General features: G+C 36.6%; 2 protein-coding genes across 3 annotated transcripts in view; both read right to left on the bottom strand.

Annotated features, from left to right (window-relative positions):
• The window catches only part of LOC120009753 (perakine reductase-like), a 41,885-nt gene extending 26,019 nt beyond the window's left edge, over window positions 1-15,866 (bottom strand). The window contains exons 1-7 of one of the 2 annotated variants that reach the window (XM_038860449.1): window positions 15,606-15,866; window positions 15,172-15,342; window positions 14,620-14,823; window positions 14,273-14,445; window positions 13,882-13,978; window positions 13,628-13,781; window positions 12,864-13,318 (exon numbers count right to left, since the gene is read on the bottom strand). In XM_038860449.1, the coding sequence (XP_038716377.1) occupies window positions 13,137-13,318; window positions 13,628-13,781; window positions 13,882-13,978; window positions 14,273-14,445; window positions 14,620-14,823; window positions 15,172-15,342; window positions 15,606-15,851 (1,227 nt within the window). In that variant the 5' untranslated portion in view covers window positions 15,852-15,866 and the 3' untranslated portion in view covers window positions 12,864-13,136. Of the gene's footprint in view, window positions 1-12,863; window positions 13,319-13,627; window positions 13,782-13,881; window positions 13,979-14,272; window positions 14,446-14,619; window positions 14,824-15,171; window positions 15,343-15,605 lie in introns of those variants that run through there. The other variant, XM_038860448.1, reaches the window with a different exon arrangement.
• A 527-nt stretch (window positions 15,867-16,393) lies between these two features.
• LOC120009755 (perakine reductase-like) lies at window positions 16,394-20,359 on the bottom strand. The gene is made up of 7 exons (XM_038860452.1): window positions 20,089-20,359; window positions 19,671-19,841; window positions 18,083-18,286; window positions 17,716-17,888; window positions 17,370-17,466; window positions 17,061-17,214; window positions 16,394-16,949 (listed from the first exon to the last, which is right to left on the bottom strand). The coding sequence occupies exons 1-7, from the start codon at window positions 20,146-20,148 to the stop codon at window positions 16,756-16,758; spliced, it is 1,053 nt and encodes a 350-aa protein (XP_038716380.1). The 5' UTR covers window positions 20,149-20,359; the 3' UTR covers window positions 16,394-16,755.
• Window positions 20,360-22,540: the final 2,181 nt, after the last annotated feature.

Raw genomic sequence — 22,540 nt, 5'->3', positions numbered from 1 at the left:
AACCAAGGTCATTCTGTTTCATGATATGATGCATAAAGAGATTGAAGTGCATGGGGATAACATAATTGCCAAGCCAAATGAGGATGAAGATCACATGATTAACTTGGAAAAGTTTGTTCAAAAGGTTGAGAAGACACTAGTTGAAGTTGAATCCCTCAAAATGCACATTCGGGACAATTTCAAGGAAGTTGTTAAGTTTTATTGGTAGCAAAAAAGAAAAAGAAAAAAACCCGCTAGAGTGAAAACCCGCAAGGACGCTCTAGGCAAAAAAAAAAAAAAAATCTGCTTAAGTGAAAAAACCCTCACATGCGTTTCAATTTGGGCTGCAAGTTCAAATTTCAGATTGTTTGAAGAAGGATGGTTGGATTACGAGTTTGTTGAATTGATGAGTGGTGCCTGAGTTGGCTGTTAACTTGTCTCACATTGACATAGGTGGGAGTGCAAAATTAATTTCGTAATTGAAGGGTTGGAGATCAGTTAATTGGACATGTACCCAAAACTGGGGCAGATTTTGGGGTGCTTTTGATACCATCAGATATTTTACCTTGCTAAGGTGTTAGTCTGTTACATAGAAGAAGAAGTTTGTTGGCAGAAATGGAAGGTTCAGAGATAGCCTTATACAAGCAGATTTGATTATTGTTAATTGGGTGCACACCAAAATTGGGGCAATTTTGGTACAATCTTTGAATTGTCACATATTTCATCTTGAAGAAGCTCGGTTTGTCCTTTCTGCCTTTGATTTCTCTACTCTCTTGTACAGATTTCATTCTAAAATATTTTATTACCACCTATCCTTTTCAATAAAAATTGTGAGGAAATTCATTTCTTCAATTTTGTTGCTTGTAGTCTCCTTTTACATATCTCAATTCAATTCTCATTTCATACTCCAAAAAACAAATTGTGAGGAAATTCATTTCTTAAGTTTTGTCACTTGTGGCATTTTTTTCCATATCCCAATTCAATTCTCATCTCATACTCCAAAAACAAATTATTATCATTTGCTTTCAATAATTGACAAGCATGGCTGTACTTTTGAATTTATCACTGACAAAGTTTTGATAGGAAATATAATGAGTGCATCAGGACAATACTTTTGATAGGAAGTTGATGGATTTTGGCATCCTAAGCTGGAAAGGATCTGAGTGAAAAGCCTGAAGCTGAAGCAGGTGTTAGCAGGAAAGAGAAGCTCACATTCCTAAGCCGTGCAAAAAAAAAAAAAAAAAAAAAGATTTGAATAAGGAAATTCAGATAAATGGGTAGCTTTGAATTCAGATGCGTACGAACATGCGAATTTCAGGGAAAATGAATTGATTATGGGAATGCACATTGGAAAAGGAAAAGAGATAGCTCAAGAGCTGGGATCCAGAACGGAAAAAGGCCTTCACTAATCAGATTAGAGAAGATACATTGAAAGCTCAGTGAGTCAGAAAGTCAACCCTGACAGAGAAACAAATTTGGTTTAGCAATTCGTAATTGTGCGCTTGTTGGAGGATGGCAAAACCTTGAGAAAACATGCATCCATTCATTCATGAGACATTCATAATTGAGCAAAATAGGTCAGTGCATGCATCATCACTGCAAAAAAATCTTTTCCAGCCAAGTCGGGAATGGCTACAATGATCCCGAGCACCTTTTTCTCAAAAAATCAAAAAAAATCAAAAAAAAAATCAAATCAAAGCAAAAAAAATCTTTTCCAGCCAAGTCGGGAATGGCTACAATGATCCCAAGCACCTTTTTCACAATAAAACAAAATCAAAAATCAAAAATTTTCAGCCAAGCCGGGAATGGCTACAGTGATCCCGAGCACCTTTTCACCAAAAAAAAAAAAAAAAAAAGGGTCAAAGATTAAAAAAAAAACAGCTGGCCAAGCCGGGAATGGCCTTGTGATCCCGTGCCCCTTTATTTTCTTGCACAAACATTTGGCCAAGCCGGGAATGGCCATAGTGATCCCGTGCATTTTCTTTTCTTGTCAGCCAAGCTGGGAATGGCTGTAGTGATCCCATGCACTTTCTTTTCTTGTCAGCCAAGCTGGGAATGGCTGTAGTGATCTCATGCACTTTCTTTTTGTCAGCCAAGCTGGGAATGACTGTAGTGATCCCATGCACTTTCTTTTTGTTGGCCAAGCTGGGAATGGCCATAGTGATCCCATGCACTTCATTTATTGCTGGCCAAGCCGGGAATGGCCATAGTGATCCCGTGCATTTTACTTTTCTTGCTGGCCAAGCTGGGAATGGCCATAGTGATCCCATGCATTTTATTTTTCTTGATGGTCAAGCCGGGAATGACCATAGTGATCCCGTGCATTTTACTTTTCTTGCTGGCCAAGCTGGGAATGGCCATAGTGATCCCATGCACTTTATTTTCTTGCACAAATATTTGGCCAAGCCGGGAATGGCCTTGTGATCCCGTGCCCCTTTATTTTCTTGCACAAACAGTTGGCCAAGCCGGGAATGGTCTTGTGATCCCGTGCCCCTTTATTTTCTTGCACAAACATTGGCCAAGCCGGGAATGGCCTTGTGATCCCGTGCCCCTTTATTTTCTTGCACAAACTTTTGTGCAAGAAAAGAGATTTGAATAAGGAAATTCAGATAAATGGGTAGCTTTGAATTCAGATGCGTACGAACATGCGAATTTCAGGGAAAATGAATTGATTATGGGAATGCACATTGGAAAAGGAAAAGAGATAGCTCAAGAGCTGGGATCCAGAACGGAAAAAGGCCTTCACTAATCAGATTAGAGAAGATACATTGAAAGCTCAGTGAGTCAGAAAGTCAACCCTGACAGAGAAACAAATTTGGTTTAGCAATTCGTAATTGTGCGCTTGTTGGAGGATGGCAAAACCTTGAGAAAACATGCATCCATTCATTCATGAGACATTCATAATTGAGCAAAATAGGTCAGTGCATGCATCATCACTGCAAAAAAATCTTTTCCAGCCAAGTCGGGAATGGCTACAATGATCCCGAGCACCTTTTTCTCAAAAAATCAAAAAAAAAATCAAATCAAATAAAAAAAAATCTTTTCCAGCCAAGTCGGGAATGGCTACAATGATCCCGAGCACCTTTTTCACAATAAAAAAAAATCAAAAATCAAAAATTTTCAGCCAAGCCGGGAATGGCTACAGTGATCCCGAGCACCTTTTCACCAAAAAAAAAAGGGTCAAAGATTAGAAAAAAAAACAGTTGGCCAAGCCGGGAATGGCCTTGTGATCCCGTGCCCCTTTATTTTCTTGCACAAACATTTGGCCAAGCCGGGAATGGCCATAGTGATCCCGTGCATTTTCTTTTCTTGTCAGCCAAGCTGGGAATGGCTGTAGTGATCCCATGCACTTTCTTTTCTTGTCAGCCAAGCTGGGAATGGCTGTAGTGATCCCATGCACTTTCTTTTTGTCAGCCAAGCTGGGAATGACTGTAGTGATCCCATGCACTTTCTTTTTGTTGGCCAAGCTGGGAATGGCCATAGTGATCCCATGCACTTCATTTATTGCTGGCCAAGCCGGGAATGGCCATAGTGATCCCGTGCATTTTACTTTTCTTGCTGGCCAAGCTGGGAATGGCCATAGTGATCCCATGCATTTTATTTTTCTTGATGGTCAAGCCGGGAATGACCATAGTGATCCCGTGCATTTTACTTTTCTTGCTGGCCAAGCTGGGAATGGCCATAGTGATCCCATGCACTTTATTTTCTTGCACAAATATTTGGCCAAGCCGGGAATGGCCTTGTGATCCCGTGCCCCTTTATTTTCTTCCACAAACAGTTGGCCAAGCCGGGAATGGCCTTGTGATCCCGTGCCCCTTTATTTTCTTGCACAAACATTGGCCAAGCCGGGAATGGCCTTGTGATCCCGTGCCCCTTTATTTTCTTGCACAAACTTTTGGCCAAGCCGGGAATGGCCACAATGATCCCGCGCATTTCAGTCCTGTACGAAATGCGGCTGACTACGCCTTTGTTTGCCTTTTATTTCATAAAAGACATACAAAGGGGGGCAGCTGTAGTACCCGGTTTTCGTCCGCCCAAAAAAATACAAAATACAAAAATAATAATAATAAAAACAAATATATTAAAAATATATAAATATATCATATAAAAAAATATATAAAAAAATATATAAAAAACAAATATAAAAAAGAAGGAAAAGATAAAGTGGCCGAAAGTAGGGTAAAAAAAAAGGGAAGTGAAAAGGGGAAGGAAAAGAGAAAGAAAAGGAAAAAAGGGCGAGAAGGAAAAAAAAGGAAAGAAAGAAGAAAAAGGAAGAGCAGGGAGGAGATTTTGGGAGAATAATCGCAGCCGCCGCACACTAGTAGAAAATAAATTTTGAGAAGTGGATTCACGGCTGCTAGGAAAGAAATCGGGAGGAGAAAACCAAAGAGAAATAGCAGAAAAGTCGGGAGAAGGTAATGATCCATTCATACTTTAATCCCTGGTATATCTCCTTGCTTCTTTTTCTTTGATCCCATTTCTATAATGTTCGGGTCCCATTTCGGTTTTGCTTCCTTCTACTACGTCTGATCTCGATCTATGAGACTCTGTTAGCATAATGGTGATGCCGGTTTTCTCTTGATTTTAAGGTTTGATCTGCATGTATTTGTTTGCATGCTGTGTTCATATTTGTCTTTCGTCTATATTTGATTTTAAAACCTGCTTTGATACCCGGTTTTGGCATTAGTATTCATTCTTTGGTTCTGATTTTTTGGTTTGGATCTGGTTGATGCCTGGCTTCTAATATGAAGACTTTAATACTTGATTTGGATATTTGGCTTTGAAGATACCGATTACTTACTATGTTGAAAGCTGATATTGATATTTGATTATGATTTTCCTGGTTTGGGTCTTATTCGCTTATGATACTGAAATCTGGATTTACATATTTGCTGAAATGCCCGGTTATAATGTTGGGGGTTTTGATGGCTGACGTGTGATACTAGATCTTGAAATCTGGTTTAGATAAAATTATGCTGATAATGATGAATGGTTAAGCTATTAAAGATTGAGGTTAGGTTCATATTTATATTGACTTTATGGGTTTAAATCTTTGTTGGATCGTGCTCCGGGTGCTTCTGTGTGTGTATATATATACGGTGTACATGTATATGTGGTGTGTGAATGTGTGTGTTGTGCGTGTATATATATACAGTGGGTGTATGCACATATATGTATAGTGTATTGTGTTTGTATATGTATATGTACCAGCTTGTGGATGTGTTTATATATGTATATGTGCATACATGATATGGTTGTGTATGATATTGTATATGTTTATATGTGTATATGAATCTTTGAATATGGATTTGATTTGATATTACATTTGAATACTCCTTTTGACCACTCTTTTTGTTTAATTTGCTACGTGGATTGGGCTTGGCTCCATCGGGATCGGGTTGGACTCTATTTGGACCGGAATTAATGAGAGCTTGAGTAACTTTGGGATTTTGTTCGATTTATGACAAATTTTTGTTCGTTTTAATTTTATTATTACATGTGTATATTTAGTCCTCATGTTGGGTAATTCATTTCATTCATGTCGACATTTATCACTTTGGACATTAATTATTTGGATTTTTATTTATTTATTATAAGTATATGAGTTTAAAATTGAATATAGGTCATTTCAATTAAAGAAATCATAAGTTGATTTCCTTTATTTGAATTATGAACCTTATTTGATTTCATTTATGAATTTGCCATAAGTTGGCAATAATAGGTTAAATTGATAGATGACACTTTTCCAAATAATCATTTATACCATAAGTTGGTATTTAAAATTAAACCTACCAAAAGTTGGTAGGTCATTTAATCATTTATACCATAAGTTGGTATTTAAAATTAAACCTACCAAAAGTTGGTAGGTCATTTATCATTTATGCCATAAGTTGGTATTTAAAATTAAACTTACCAAAAGTTGGTAGGTCATTTTACTAAATAAACCATAAGTTGGTATCTAAAATTAAACCTACCCAAAGTTGGTAGGACATTTTATCATTCACACCATAAGTTGGTGTTTAAAATTAAACCTATCAAAAGTTGGTAGGACATTTTATCATTAACACCGTAAGTTGGTGTTTTAAATTAAATCTACCAAAAGTTGGTAGTGTGTCTCCAAATAAACACCATCATAAGTTGATAAGTGTGTTGAAAGTAATAATTCAAACTTTAACAATTACACCTTGCAAAGAGCAAGTTTCCATAAGATAGCCATTAGATTAATCCGGGTAACCATTTTCAAACGGGAGTTGTGGGGTGCCTAATACCTTCCCCACACTCAATCGATCCCCGTACCCTTTTCTCTGGTTCGCAGGTCTTTTCGGTATCCAATTGCACCTTAAATCAATTGGTGGCGACTCCGTAGAACATGATTTTCTTCAGTCCTACCAACAAAGTAGACATAGTATTTCAATGGGACGCCCATCCTCGATGAAAAAGGCAGGTGGAGTAACTCATACAGATTCGTCTGCGTTTGAATTCATACACCACGAATTTCATCATTCCCAGCAACCAAGGAGACACAATTGCTCATCCCTCTACAGTACTCCATCACTCCCTATACAAAGGAGTTTCAGATCGAGTAACATTAAGCATGAATATATTTATTTTCGTCAGTTTCAGCCAATATTGCATCCTTACATTGGGTCTGTACAAGATGTAATACCTGATGAAAATTGCAACTTTCGGGCGATAGCTACTTGTCTTGGTTTTGGCAAACATGCATGGCAGCATGGGATACTGTCCGTCGTGACTTGATAGGTGAGTTGGGCGCATTCTGGCATGAATATGTTGCACTGTTTGGTAGTGAAGAGCACGCATATCGTGTTCACAACTCATTGAAATTCTTTGAATTAGATAGAGCAACACCAATTCAGCACTGGATGACAATGCCAAACGTGGGTCTCTTGATTGCTTCGAGGTACAATGTCATACTACACGTTCTTAATTCTGCACAGAGCTTCACATATTTACCACTACGATCAACTCCTCCATCGCAGTATCAACATGTTGCTATCGCTATCGGACACGTTAATAATAATCACTACGTCCTGGTTTCCTTAGCTGGGGGTTACCCGATACCTACCATTATGCCTTAGTGGGATTACTTCAAGTTTGAGTGCCCAACTGCATGAGTTTTATCGTATATGGAATAACTTAATGCATACATGCAGCATACTCGTTCTAGGTTTCCTCCTGAAACCATTGTGGTAGAAGATTAGTAATGTAACATGTGCAATTGCGCTTAAATAAATTTACATAAGGTAATTAAATCATATGTATCATATCTTATATATATATATATATAACATTCTTTTTAATAAAATTGAAGTCAATTTATTACGAGATGTGGTCAAGCATGTCCATTGTTTTTGCTAAGTAATATTTTTATGAACTATGCTTGTATATTGATAAAATATGATAATTAGTAGTATTTTAGTTTAAATACACATAGTTTTATTAAAAAGAAGTAAAATATTGATCTCGATGCCATCACATCATTCTTTGATTATTTTAATATTTTATTAATTTTGTGAATGATTGATTGAAATGTTGCGTGTATTTAGTAAAAAATTATGTGTATTTAGCAATTCCCTTAGTGGTAGGTCATTGTTATGAGAAAATTCTGAATTCGGAAATACTATGCAATGTTTAGAACACTCACTTCAGTACCTCTTATCAGATTCTCTATTTTTCTTACTCAAACATTACAAATTCTCTATTAAACAACAAATGCATTAGAATCTCTATAGCATTAAAATATTATTTTCATCTCCTTTTAAATAAAGATTTTCCAAATGACTATGTTCCAAAAAGTCTAAATTCCCAACAAACATTTTCATAAATTTGATAAGTAAAATACACCACTACATAGTCGACAAATCTAGGGAACCAAATAGAAGCCACAATCAACAAATCTAAAGCGAAAAAAAAAATAATCAGAGTGAGAAGCAGTGAAGGTTATATTACCTGGACAGATTCAGTGAGAGTGAGAGTAGAAAACCTAAAATTGCTCGTACATAGAAGAAGGTGAGAGAAGTCAGGAAGAAGTGGCCAATGGAAGTAGAGACGAAATGAGAGAAGTGGAAGAGGAGAGAGAAATATATATTCAATTTTGATATATAAAATAATAATTAATAATATTATTTTATTAGTAGAGAATGCAATAGTGGTTATCTAGAAGTAGATAACTTCTATTGCAATTCTTTATTTTACATAACTGTATGAGATACTGATGCAATCCACTTTTTTGTCAAATTTAAAGGTAAGGTTAGCTAAAATAGCTACTTGTATCAGTTTAAAGAAACTTAAGCAAGTGCTCTTAAAACATCGGATAAATGAAATCTATATTTTAAATTTAAAAAGGATAATGCTTGAGATCCCAAAAAGTGACCCCCAAAAGACCCTCATTTAATGTGGAACGTTGAATGTGAAGTGAACCCTATATATGTGTTTTTAATCAATGACTATTTTTATGTCGCATAGATTTGATGGTCTTTTGGGGTTTAAAAAATGGGGGATTTATCATTGTTCTTTAAAAAAACAAGTAAGAGAATGTTAATCATACATGACTTACTATGGTGAATCCTTAATTTAAAGCACTCTTTAATAAGACTAATTGTCATTAGGTCCATCAACCTAAAGTTTCTTTCCCATAGATCCATGCCATTTCTTTTTGCACCATAAAATTCATAATGTTTTAAATCATATTTTTACTAAAGACTAAAAGTTCTAAAGATTAATTTCATTGACGATGTTGCGCTCATCCCTCGTATTTTTCTTCTTTTATCAATAGCTCCTTTTTTTGATTCCGAGAAATATCGAAAATGAGTCTCAATGGAAAGATCTTTCCGCGTTGAAACTAGATATATCATTTTTTTTAATCCGACTCGTATTTTGAGAAATAAATGTTTTAAAATTTTCCTAAAGAAAAAACAAGCTGATGATGTCAGCATGTCATCACAGTAAAACACGGTGCATAAACACATATAAGGGTAAAACTATCTTTTAATTTTTATTTTATGTAAGTTTGTAGTTAATGAAATTTTAATGTTTAACTTAAGGACTTATTCGTACAATAATTTTAGTGAAGTACTTATTGCCCTATAAATTTTGCATGAAAAATTTATTGGTCAAAAAAATTTGAACCATCATACCCGCGCGCACATAAGTTTCCTCTTCCTGATCCTACCTTTAATCACAAGCTTGTTGGGAGTCTGGTACTTGACTACCACACCTCATGATGATATTGATTTTGCAATTAAGCAAGTAAGCCAATTCTTGGCCTCTCCTCGCCATCTTTGCATGGTTGCTGTTTGATGTATCATCCGTTATCTACAATGGAGAGGAGGGTATTTTGTCTTTTGGATTTCTCTGAAAAGGAAATGAGGAGGTCCTAGGCCCTCAAAGGCTAGGATTTATAGTCCTTTTGTTATATTTCTTCCTTATTAGTTGTAATAGGCAAACTAGACAAACTTTCTTCATTATTAATACAATGAACAAATTACATATATTCTTGACTCTATCATTGGTATCGGAGCATTGATCCTTACTATGGCCAAGTCATGAATGGAGGGAAGAGCTGATGATTTAGAGAAGGATGTGGGTGAGTTGAAGAGTACCATGGGAGACTTGAAAATTGATATGTAAACCATGAAGTTGTACATGGTGGAGATGCAAGATGTGTTGCATGGACGCGCCGCAGTGGACAAGCGCAAGGAGCCACTTAAAGGGGATTCATCTCATGTCTTGAAGATTCCATTAGGTAGATTGCAGATCTTTGTTGGATGACGATCCCCATAGATGGCATCGAGAAATGCCATAGTTTTCTCCTAAGGACTCATCAATAATTGACGGGCTATTATCAACGATTCGTTCGTAACTATGGTAAATTGGTTGCCCCTCTTACCTCTTTGTTGAAGAAGAATGCCTTTCTTTGGGATGAGTCCACTCAAGTGGTTTTTGAAGAGCCAAAACGAGCCATGGTGAGTGTGCCTACTCTGGCTTTGATAGATTTCTCAAAAAAATTATGCTGGAGATAGATTCTCTGGGGACAGGTATAGGTGCGATACTCATGCAGGGTGGACATCCCATGACATATTTTAGCAAGACTCTATCTCCCCGAGGCCAAGTTAAATTAGTGTACGAGAGGGAACTCATGTCAATTGTTCTCACAACTATGAAATGGCAACATTATCTTTTGGGTCGTCGATTCCTGTTTGCACGAACCAAAGTAGCCCTAAGTTCCTTTTGGATCAATGCCTAGTGCACGAAGGTCAATAATGATGGATAAGAAAACTAATAAGCTTTGATTTTGAGATCCAATATAGATTAGGAAGTGGGAACAAGGCAACGGGTGCCTTGTCATGTAGAGATGATCAGTCTCACACATTCAATTGCAACACATGTTTTGGATAGTCTAGTACAACTAAGGATCCAAATTAGCTGGCAACTCTCTCGGTAACCTCTTATTCAGCTCCCATTGATTTGCAGGATGAGATGATGCGAGACCCGACTCTGAAGGACATTATTCAAGCCCTCATTGTAGCCTCAGCTAGCAAATACCCATATACTTGGAGTGGTGGTTGTCTCTTGCACCATGGCAGATTAGTAATGCCCAAAGATTCCCCATATATACAAACATTGCTTTCAGAATTCCATTCTACCCCTTAAGGAGGGCACTCAGGTTATTTAAATACACTGAAATGAGTATCTCAGGTTTTATATTGGATAGGTATATAAGAGGATATTAATAAGTTTGTTACTCAGTGTGAGATTTGTCAGAGACATAAGTTCTCCACTCTCAGCCCCTAAAGGTTTCTGCAACCCTTACCAACTCATAAGGCTTCATGGGAGCATCTAACAATGGATTTTGTGGGTGGATTGCCTGTGGGTTCAGGGAGTTTGACACAGTGCTGGTAGTTGTTGATCGCCTTACTAAATAAGCTCACTTCTTTTTATTGGGACATCCTTATTCAATAAAGGAGGTGGCTACACTATTTTTGAAAGAGGTGGTAAGGTTATATGGTTTTCTCTCGTCTATTGTTTCCGACAGAGACAGAGATCAAGTGTTTCTATGTCAAATTTTGATAACCTTGTTCAAACTTTTTGGCATTACATTAAAAATGAGCATCATTTATCACCCGGAGATGGATGGCCAATCCAAAGTGGTGAACCGATGTAAAGAGGAGTACTTATGTTGCTTAGCTAGTGGTTATCCCACGCATTGGACTAAATGGATACCATGGGCCAAATATTGGTATAATACTACTTTTCATCGTTCAACAGACATAACCCCTTTTCAAGCATTATATGGGCGTCCACCCTTCCTATACTTCTTAAGTATTTTGGAGATCCTACACTTATGGAGGATGTAAATGTGCTTCTCCAAGATCCCGATGCCATGTGAGATCAACTCCATGTCAATTTAGCCAAAGAACAGAATAGAATGAAACAATATGTTGATAGGAAGAGGCTTGATGCATCTTTCAATCCTGAAGACTAAGAGTGTGTTTGGATTGAGGGATTTGGGGGGAAGGGAAGAGAAGGGAGGGGAGGGGGAGAGAAGGGAAGGGAGGGGAAGGGGGATTATTTTTCCCTCTCCCATGTTTGGATAGATAAAAAAATGAAGGAAGGAAAATTTGTTTAATTTACTAATTTATCCTTATTTTTATGTTAAAATATTATGTACAAGGGTAAAATAGATATTTAACTTACAAATTACTTAATTAGTAATCCCTTCCCTCCAAATGACTCCATTTTGGAGAGAAAGAATTTTAACAAAAATTTAATGAAATCTTCCTTCCAAATCCCCTCAAATCCCTCCCCTTAATTTTTAATAAACTATCCAAACAAGGGAATTGAAAGGAAACTCTATTTCCCTTCCTTTCCCTTCCCTCCAAATCCCTCAATCCAAACACACTCTAAGTGTTTTTAAAGATGCAACCCTATAAATTTCGTTCCTTGGTGTGCCACCCATATCACAAACTCAGCCCTCGATTTTATGGGTCATTTGTTGTCATGGAGAAAATTGGTGAAGTTGCTTACCGTCTAGCTTTACCTGCCTATTCACCCAATTTTTCATGTTTCCCAATTGAAGTAGGTATTGTCACAAGGAGTTGTCAGCCAACCTTTACCTAAGTCTCTTACTGATGAGCTAGAATTGGTTCTCTTTCCTGAATATGTTAAGAAGGTTTGTCAGCTGCTCAATGTATAACAAGAAGTTTTAATCAAATGGAAAGGGACCCCAGAATGTGACAGTACATGAGATGCATGACAATGCTTGTGTGGGGCATTTGTTCTAGCCTTGTTGTTTAACTTTTTCTGAATCACGTTGCTGTGTTTGTTTTTATGCGCTGGTTGACAGAGAAGAGGGTATTTTGTCTTGTGGATTTCTCTGGAAAGGAAATGGGGAGGTTCTAATCCCTCGAAAGCTAGGGTTTATATTCCTTTTGCTGTATTTCTTTTTGTAATAGGCAAATTTTCTTCATTATCAATACAATCAGCAGTTTGCATATATTCTTGACTCTAGTCAAGCTTTGCAATTGCATATTGAACTAATAGTTCTTATCAATTTGCAAAAATGCTAACCTATGCAATATAGATCTCACATGCAAAACTACAAAACTGCAAAACTAATTTACCTTTCTAACTAAAATTTTTACAACATGATTGGCACCAGACACATTAAAATTTCATTATCGAAACGCATGCTTGCTAATTGATATGCCAACTTCATTTATTTATTATGCTTTCTTTAACCTTTCTTTGTCCTTTGGTATTTGTTGTGAAAGTGCTGTGTTTAGGCCATTATCGAATGCACATTAGGATGACAGGAGAAGAAATGCAAAGTACAATGAGGAAAATAAATTACTAATTAAATATAATCACATGAACGAAAGTAAATTCTTAATTTCATACGATTGTTAAGATGTTGCATTACAAATTGCCCAGCTTGTTCTTTATTCAATACAGATATCAGTATTATTTGCTGCTTAAAACACGAACATGTAGCAGCACTTCTCCCGACGAAAGCTTCTCTAACATAACTTGGACAATGCTTAATTGGCTCACATCAAACTATTGTCGGAAGGAGGCATAAATAAAGGGGAAAACATGAGCATAAAACTACACCTTCTATCATTTTAAGCTGCTGTCTAGTTGTGTTTTGCTGGCGTGTCAGCAAACTTCCATGAGTGGCGATAAAGTTGCTCAGGTTGTCTTAGCCCTGCCACCTCATCGATCGGTATAGCATCACTAATTTCACTCAAATCTTCTTTTGTCAGCCTCACGTTTAAGGAACCAATATTATGATCAAAATTTTTAACTTTAGTTGTCCCTGTACAGCAAGAAAGAGAGAAGTGATAAAAAATTATTCTCCGACAACAAATCCAGAAAACATACATGAACCGCATATATTTTGGACGATCTATTGCAACGCTATAGAGCTCATTAGTTTCATAGACGACCAATAATAATTACAATGTCATAGATGTCAATTTGCAAATGCTGCAGATCTTACATTACATTAATGGAAAAATGCATATTTTTTAATTATAATTACTAGCGTGAGAGGGTACTCGAACCTGAGATATACATACATCATGCCTTAACTGTAGATAAATGGGAACCGAGAAGAGTCACTTACCAGGGATAGGTACTACATCGTCCCCTTGATGAAGAACCCATGCAAGTGCAAGTTGTGCAGGGGAGCAGCCATGCTTTTCAGCCACCACCTTCACACGATTATACAATATCTTGTTTTTTTCAAAGTTCTCTCCTAGAAACCGTGGATGTGATTCCTAGCATAACAAAATAAGGGACGATAAATTATCCACACTTCATCATGGTGTATCACCATAAATCACACTTATTAAGGCCATGAATTGATCTATTCTGTACCAGATAAGTATTTGCTGGCAAACTTTCTACAACTGCTTTCCCACCAAAAATTCCACGTCCTAGAGGACTGTATGGGACAATACCGATTCCAAGTTCCCTGCACAATATAACAAAGAAAATCTCTCAACATATGCTTTGGAGCTAGCACAGCGAGAGAAGAAAAGATAAACACTCTCACTGGAACTACAGGGGAGGGAAAAAAAAAGATGTTGATAGCAATACAAGTTCATAGAAAAATTGGCAAATATATCACAGGATTTTTTTTATTACTAGCACCGCAACAATTTCAAATTATGGATAAATTTGCTCTCAGAATGAACTTGGAAGGATGGGTAAAATCTAGATAGGAGTAGGATCTTCCAAAAGAAAATCTTGCACAATGTAAATGAACCTGCACAGAGGGATAATTTCATCTTCGATATCACGAGTCCACAGGGAATATTCCATCTGTATAGCAGTGATGGGGTGAACAGCATGTGCTCTTCTTATTGTGTCTGGACTAGCTTCAGATAGCCCGATATACTTTATTTTTCCTTCTTCCACCAACTTATTTAGTTCCCCCATCTATGAGAAATAGAAAGTAGAAAACCTTAGTTACGATCTCGAGCCGCTCTTTCCTATTTGTATCAAAACCAAATAATGTCTTGGGTTGAAGAAAATTTATGAATTACTTAAAAGCTAATGGAAATCAACAACTGATAGAAATATAAAGAACACAAGAGAAAAAGAAGCACTTACAGTGTCCTCTATGGGAGTAGATGTGTCAATTCGATGTGCATAGTAGAGATCGATATATTCCACATCTAGCCGCTGAAGGCTAGCTAGACAACATGAACGGACATGTTCAGGAGTTCCTTTTACCCCCATTTCACCAGATTCGAGTCTGATTATTCCAAATTTGGTGGCCAATTGGACCTCTTCTCGAGGAAAGTGCTTTAGTGCCTGAAAGATTTCACCAAAAATTAAAATGGAACTCTGGGGAGGTGAGTAAAAATAATAAGCAACGCAAATTTTCCAAAAATGGTGGAACTGAAAGTCCCAAGTTTTGCCTTGTAAAAGTTCCCTTTAGCAATTCCAAGTAGAAAACTCAAAGAAACAGGTACTAAACAACTGGGAATACAGTGAATTTTAAGAGTTAGAAGAACAATTGTAAGTTTAGCAGGATACTTTTAGTAAACTTTATTTCAAAATGCTTGTAAAGTTCATATTCTCAGGTTAGATTTATCATCTTCTCGGATACGCTCACAGAAGACTAAGCAACATAGATTTGAAGAAGCAAGATAATTATACCTTTCCAACTAAAATTTCATTAGCATGATTAGCTCCATATACATTCGATGTATCAAAGAACGTAATCCCCTTATCGAATGCATGCTTGAGGACTGATATGCCAATTTCTTCAGGTAGAGGATCATTATAGCCTCCAGTAAGACCCATACAGCCAAACCCCAACTTAGATACCTACAAGCAATGTAATTAGAAGTTAACAACCCAAATTAAAACCTCTAAACTCTAATCACTGAATCAGATTACAGGTAGAAAATTGACTGAACAGGGGCTAATCAGTGAAACTATCATTTTTTAAAACAGCAATCTTTCAGATAATACATAAAACACAAAGCAGCAGGTCGAACAACAACATTGTCCCAAAATAAGTAAAATACAGAACTTCCTGAGCATTTATGAGTTGGGAGCAAGAAAAACCAAAATGGGTTTTTTTTTACCTGGAGTCCCTGATTCCCCAATTTCACTCTGGGAACAACAATTCTTTGCTCCTCTGCCATTTCTTGACTGTTCTTCAGCGACCGGAGATTGCAGACTGCAGAGAGAGATTGACAATTTATACTGGGCTTTTCCTTACCAGAGACGACAATGGTTAATGCTTCTCCATCTTTATAGTTGAACTTGAACACACTCGGGAGTCCTTGACGTAAGCTGGTTGGTAATGGGTTCTTCATTTCTTTGGCCATCCATCATTGCTTATGTCACTTTGACCAAACCATCGTTTAGGCGATTGTTATTGTTCTTTTGATTATTCTTTTTCTTGTTCAAAATTGTACAAAATTTTCAAATACAAGTTCAACCACCCTATTGTTTATTTACCTGGCCTATCACCAAGGTGACTCTATTTTTGTACTAACTAGTCTACACATCCTAATATGAAATTAGAATATGTTGAAACTAAGAATAGTTTTGGACTGGAATGGGTGTCAGCAACCAACGAGATTCGCACGGCAAGCAAAAAGGCATAAGCAAATAATTCGAAGGCACGAGTTTCCTTTGCATATTTTCAATGAAATATATTATATATATGTTGAAGACTTGACTATTTTTCCCTCTTGAAAACTATGGATTTTTCCAAGAGTAATTTTTCCTTGGAACAAACGGAATCTTAGTGGGTCAAAAATAAATCAAATTAAGTAGTGGAGAAATTGTTAAGATGAGAAAACTATTACTCAAGAATTCAAAAGTGAGCATAAAGCACAGAAATATGTTTAATGAACTCAGAAGGGACGAAAACAGGAATCAAAAGTAAATTCTTAAATTTCTTACAACCATAGAACCTTGATGAGATGTTGCATTACATGTTCCAAGCTTGTTTTTCTTCGACACAGGCGTTATCGAGTACGAGTTTTTAACTTATTGAAAGGCAAATGAGAAAAATGAAGTACTCATTACTTCAACAACATAGCATGTCATTCCCCTGTCGAGGCAAAACACAACATTTAGCAGCACATTCATAAGAAAAAAGCTTCTTCCCTAAGCCAATAACGTGGACGGTGCTTATCAGCTCACATTGCACTGCTGTTGGAAGTTGCCAAGTTGGCATATATAAAGCGGAAAACATGTGCATAAACTGCAAGTTCAATTACTTCAAGCGTGTGCCTTGCTTTCTTTCGCTGGTGTGTTAGCATACTTGTATGAAAAGCGATCAAATTGCTCTGGTTCTCTCGGCCCTGCCACCTCGTGGATGGGTATAGCATCACAGATTTCATTCAAATCTTCTTTTGTCAGCTTCACGTTTACAGAACCAATATTATTATCAAGATTTTTAATTTTAGTGGTCCCTGCGCAGCGAGAGAAAGACAGCCAAATACTTATTATCATAAATGTTAAAATGTAAATATTGATGCAGAGCATATATGGATCGAAAATGGGAACAGAAGAGAGTTACTTACCAGGGATAGGTGCCACATCATCCCCTTGATGAAGAAGCCATGAAAGTGCTAGTTGTGGAGGGGAGCATCCATGCTTTTCAGCTAACTTCTCCACGCGATTACATAATATCTTGTTCTTTGCAAAGTTCTCTCCTTGAAACCTTGGAAGTGATTGCTAAGGTAAGAAATAAAGGAAGGTAGATGTTAAGTAATATAAGAAATAAAAGGAAAAAATATTTTTTTTTCCAGATAGATTGCTAACACCTATATCATTAAGGCGAAATCTCACAAACCACAATTATTAAGGCAAAAAACAGATCTGTTCCACACCCGAAAACTATTTGCTGAGATACTTTCGACAATTGCCTTCCCACCAAATATTCCACTCCCTAAAGGACAGTATGGAACTATACCAATTCCAAGTTCCCTAAAAATTGTAACAAAGGAAAATGATGTCAATAGCAAATAAGTCCATAGAAGATTAGTCCAACAAGAAACATAGGCATGAAAGAAATTTTAAAATTAATACACTAGCGCACAAAGAGATCATATTCCGGAGTCAACTTGGAATTCAAAGTTGAAATAGCCTTAACATTCTTGATTAATTAGTATATAATAGGATTGGTAAAATCTAGATATGATCTTAAAAAAGAAAATTGGCACAATGTTGAGGAACCTGCACAGAGGGACTATTTCATCCTCAATGTCACGAGTCCAAAGGGACCATTCCATCTGTAGAGCAGTGATCGGGTGAACAGCATGTGCTCTTGTTATTGTGTCTGGACTAGCTTCAGATAGCCCGATATACTTGATTTTTCCTTCTTCCACTAACTTCTTTAGTTCCCCCATCTAGAAGAAAGAAACACTAGGGAAAACTTTAGTTATGCTCAAAAGCAGCTATTTCCACCGAATACAGCACTTGGGTTGAAGAGAAATTATGGATTACCTAAAAAGCTAATGGAATCTATACCACCAGAAATATAAACAACATAAGATTAAAAAGAACACACATAAAGAACAAAAGATCAAAACAAAGCACTTACAGTGTCCTCTATGGGCACAGATGTGTCAATTCGATGTACATAGTAGAGATCGATGTATTCCACATCAAGCCGCTTAAGGCTAGACAGACAACAGGCCCGGACATAATCTGGAGTTCCTTTTAACACAAGAGTACCAGATTCAAATCCGGCTACTCCAAACTTTGTGGCCAACTGGATCTTCTCTCGAGGCAATAGCTTTAGTGCCTGAAAGTTTGACCAAAAATTAACCATCCTGTTGAGGTGAGTATAAACTTCAAACAAAGAAAAATATCCGACAATGGACGAAATTAAATTTCCTTTTCTGTGGATTGAAGCAGGTAGAAAGATATAACAATAAAATTACAACTCTGAGACCATCACATGCTTGGACCATTTTGGCTCACTTTACATGCCATATGCCTTTTTGGATCACCCACAAACATGATGTTGGATTGCAGAGCCAAATATAAATAAAGTAGAACAATGAAAGAGCGTGAAATTTAACTAAACTGTTCGTTCTTTTATGGATATTCCTTGCTTCGTTCCAATTTTATCGGATGTTCTCAAAGGAACTCTCTTATGGTAACCCTTCTTAAGAACAAACGTCTTGACATCAACTATGTGAATCCTTAGATCTTTATGCAAGTCATGAACTAAGGTGCTATCTGTTGGCAAACAATATGACACAATCACAAACACATATGGTTTATGAAATTTCTCATCTTTGACGTTTCACAGAACAAAGATGCTGATCCATCAGAAAAGCAAAAAGAAAAAAGGGAATTTTTTTTAAAAAAATGTTGGATAGTTAAAGTTCCCCTTTAGCTGACTCAAGTTGACTACTCAACACCACATATAAACCACAAGAAATATGGTAACATTTAACAGTTTGAAGAATAATTGTTAATTAGGCAGTCAGTGCACTAACTAGATCGAATACAAGTATTTTTCATATTTTTAACAGATATTTGAGGTGTTGCACTGTTTTGAGGGATGAGAAAGGAACTTTCAAATGTATATTTTCTTGTAGTGTGGGAATATGTGACTCCAACAATGCAGTGCTTTTGGCAATTAGAAAGGAAATGGAGCTGACTGCAGGAAGTCCCCATTTCAGCAGTCAAACCATATCAATAGAGTCAGACTCAGAAAATGCCCTTAAATAGGCATCTAATGGTTATTCTGTGCCTTGGAGGCTAGAACAGATAAGCAAATACAATCTGAAATCTCAGGGTCCAGCTGCCCAATGTAAACCTGCATCATACAATAAGAAAAGGCAATAGCATGGCTGACTCTTTGGCCAAGCATGGCGTGCATAGGACTTCGGATTACGTGACTGTGTTCCCTCCCTGAAGAATCAATAGCCTCACCAGAAGGTCACATCAGAAATCTCTAGGAGATATCCTTTTTTTGGCTTGTCTTTTATTTCAATTATCTCCTATGTCTCTCTTATTTGTGCTCTTGTTAGCTCTGTTGCTGTGTTCTTACTGTAAGGCCATCACCTGTTGCCCTTTTGTACTTCCTTTGGTTTCAATATATTCTCTTGCTTATAAAAACAAATATTTTCATACAAGACAGAACCATATATTCTAAGAACAAGAGGATTTCTAACCTTTCCAACTAAAATTTCATTAGCATGATTGGTCCCATATATGTCTGCTGTATCATAAAAGGTAACCCCTTTATGGAATGCATGCTTGATAATGGATATGCCAACGTCATCAGGTACAGGATCACTGTACATTCCAGAAAGACCCGTACATCCATACCCCAACTTGGAGACCTGCAAGCAAATTAGTAAGAACCCAAATTAAGTCTTCTAAATCTAATCACTGAATCAGATTACAACAATAGTCCTGATTGATTATGAACTAATCAGTGAATTCATCATTTCTACAAATACGCTTGCGAACAATTACATAAACACAACGCAGCAGATCGAACATTAGACCAAAAGAAGAACAAAATGGAACTTCGTGAAGCATTTCTGGGTTTGAAAGAAAGAAAAACCAAAAAAAGGGTTTTCTTACCTGGAGTCCCTGATTCCCCAATTTCACTTTAGGAACAACAATTCTTTCCTCCTCTACCATTTCTCAAGTGTTCTTGGTTGACTAAAGGGAGGAGGGAGACTTCAGCAATTAGAGAATTTATACGCTGCTTTCCCTTACAATAATCGGCGAGTGCATCAGTAGTGGAGTGACTGAGTCTCTCCAATGGCCTCCTCCGTCATCTAATCTTTGAACACACTCGGTCCTTTTTTTTATGTGTAGTGGGTTCTTTTGCTATTCATCATTGCTTTGTAGTTTTGTCCTCATGAATTAGATCATTGTTATTTTATAATGTCGCGTTATTAAATTTTCCAAAAAATAATCCTAATGGTTATTATTCAATCAAGATAAAAAAAAGAAAAAGCAAAAGAAAAGAGAGAGCTAAAGAAGAATAATTGAGTAGAGTTTACTAACAGGTGAGCAGTGCTTACAAGTACAAATACAATATACGACACATCACCAGATCAAGCCTATGAAAGTACAGGTGTCAACAGGCCCCACGCAGGGGCAGACTAAGCCCACACACCTCCTTATAAATATTCGGAGGAGGTGAGACTAGAACCCATGACCTCAGTCAGGGACATGCAAAGTCATTGCCACTCAACCAATGGCTCATTTGCGTTTGAGGTTCGATTTTAATGAGAAATAAATTTATCAATGATATTTTTTTAAAAAACAGAGACTAGAATTTTTGTTATAAATATAATATAGCCGTTACTTCATCTAAAGGTTTTGTAATAATTGAATAATAAAGCGAAAGATAGTTGTTTCTATTAAAACATGTGTTTTTCTATTAATGTAGCCACCATTTGAAGACTAACATGCATGTTAATAATGCATTCTGTAGGGACATCCACACCACAAATAATTCATAACACTCCCTCTTGGATGACCATAATATGTCTCATCAAAACTTAGCTAAGGAAAAATTTAATGAGATAAAAAACCTTAACGAAGGAAAGAGTAGTGGCGTGAAGGATCGAGTTTAATATGAAGGGGATGAATTGTGTCCCCAAATTCCACTTGGAATTCCTTTCGATAATTTCAAACAATAATCACAAAGAATTCACTTAGCACACAAATTGGACCTCTAATGATTATCCTAATCAAATTTCATTCCCTTAGACAATTTCAAGCAATAATCACAAAAAATTCACTTAGCACACAAATTGGGCCTCTAATGATTATCCTAATCAAATTTCATTTCCTTCAAAAATTTCAAACAATAATCACACAAGTATTCACTTAGCACACAAATTGGGCCTCTAATGATTATCCTAATCAAATTTCAATTAAGTGCAATATGTGATACAATATATAGTGGATGCCAAGTCACCAAACAATCAAGAATCACAAATACAAGAACACAAATCTGCGCACCAAATGGATATAAAGAATTTGACCTAACAAATGAAGTCAGAATGCAACAAAATTTAATATGCAGTATCACAACACTCTAATGAACACTATATCCAAAAACTCATATTAAAATTCGAACTCTAATTCAGCCTGCGAGTCACAGACAGATTAGGGCAGATTTGAACAAATGAGCAAATCAATCAACCAAGTAACCTAATGATCTTGAAAGATCTTCACTAATGAAAATAATCAATCTCACACAAATGCTCAACACACAAGGGTAGATAATCAATTTTAATGCAAGATTTTCAATAACCAAAATCAAGTTTGAAAAGCAATTAAACACTTAGAGTGTGTTTGGATTGAGGGATTTGGGAGGAAGGGAAGAGAAGGGAGGGGAGGGAGAGAGAAGGGAAGGGAGGGGAAGGGGGATTATTTTTCCCTCTCCTATGTTTGGATAGTTAAAAAAATGAAAGAAAGAAAATTTGTTTAATTTACTAATTTATCCTTATTTTTATGTTAAAATATTATGTACAAGGATAAAATAGATTACAAATGATTTAATTAGTAATCTCTTCCCTCCAAATGACTCCATTTTTGAGAGAGATTTTAACAAAAATTTAATGAAATCTTCCTCCCAAATCCCCTCAAATCCCTCCCCTTAATTTTTAATAAACTATCCAAACAAGGGATTTGGAAGGAAACTCTATTTCTCTTCCTTTCCCTTCCCTCCAAATCCCTCAATCCAAACACACTCTTAGTCAATCAATCAAGAAGCAAGTAAGCAAACAATGCAATTAAGAAAATCGACACAAGTATTTTAAAGTGGTTCAGAGGCCCTTCTCCTACGTCCACTAGCTAGGTTCACCAATCTAGGACTTTTCAACCTTCACTAAGGTGTGGTTTTCTAAGCGCCCCACAAAATTTTTACACCAAGGGTTTCAAAGCACTCCCTCAAACTACTAGGGTTTCAAAGAATTCCCTCAAACTACTAGGGTTTCAAGCACTCCCTCAAACTCAACCTCTTCAAGGTTCAATACTCTAACAAAAGGGAATTTTACAAGTGTTTAAAAAT

Source organism: Tripterygium wilfordii, chromosome 11 (genome assembly GCF_013401445.1).
Source record: "Tripterygium wilfordii isolate XIE 37 chromosome 11, ASM1340144v1, whole genome shotgun sequence".
NCBI lineage: Eukaryota > Viridiplantae > Streptophyta > Magnoliopsida > Celastrales > Celastraceae > Tripterygium > Tripterygium wilfordii.
This window is presented reverse-complemented; position numbering and strand designations above follow the sequence as displayed.

Bases quoted from the DNA above. Each gene is read 5' to 3' on its own strand.
- LOC120009755 (XM_038860452.1), bottom strand. From the start codon at position 20,148: ATGGTAGAGGAGGAAAGAATTGTTGTTCCTAAAGTGAAATTGGGGAAT. The intron at 17,889-18,082 runs GTAAGTGCTTTG...TCTTTCTTCTAG, and splicing joins CTGTGCCCATAGAGGACACT to ATGGGGGAACTAAAGAAGTT. The intron at 17,467-17,715 runs GTTCCTCAACAT...TACAATTTTTAG, and splicing joins GAAATAGTCCCTCTGTGCAG to GGAACTTGGAATTGGTATAG.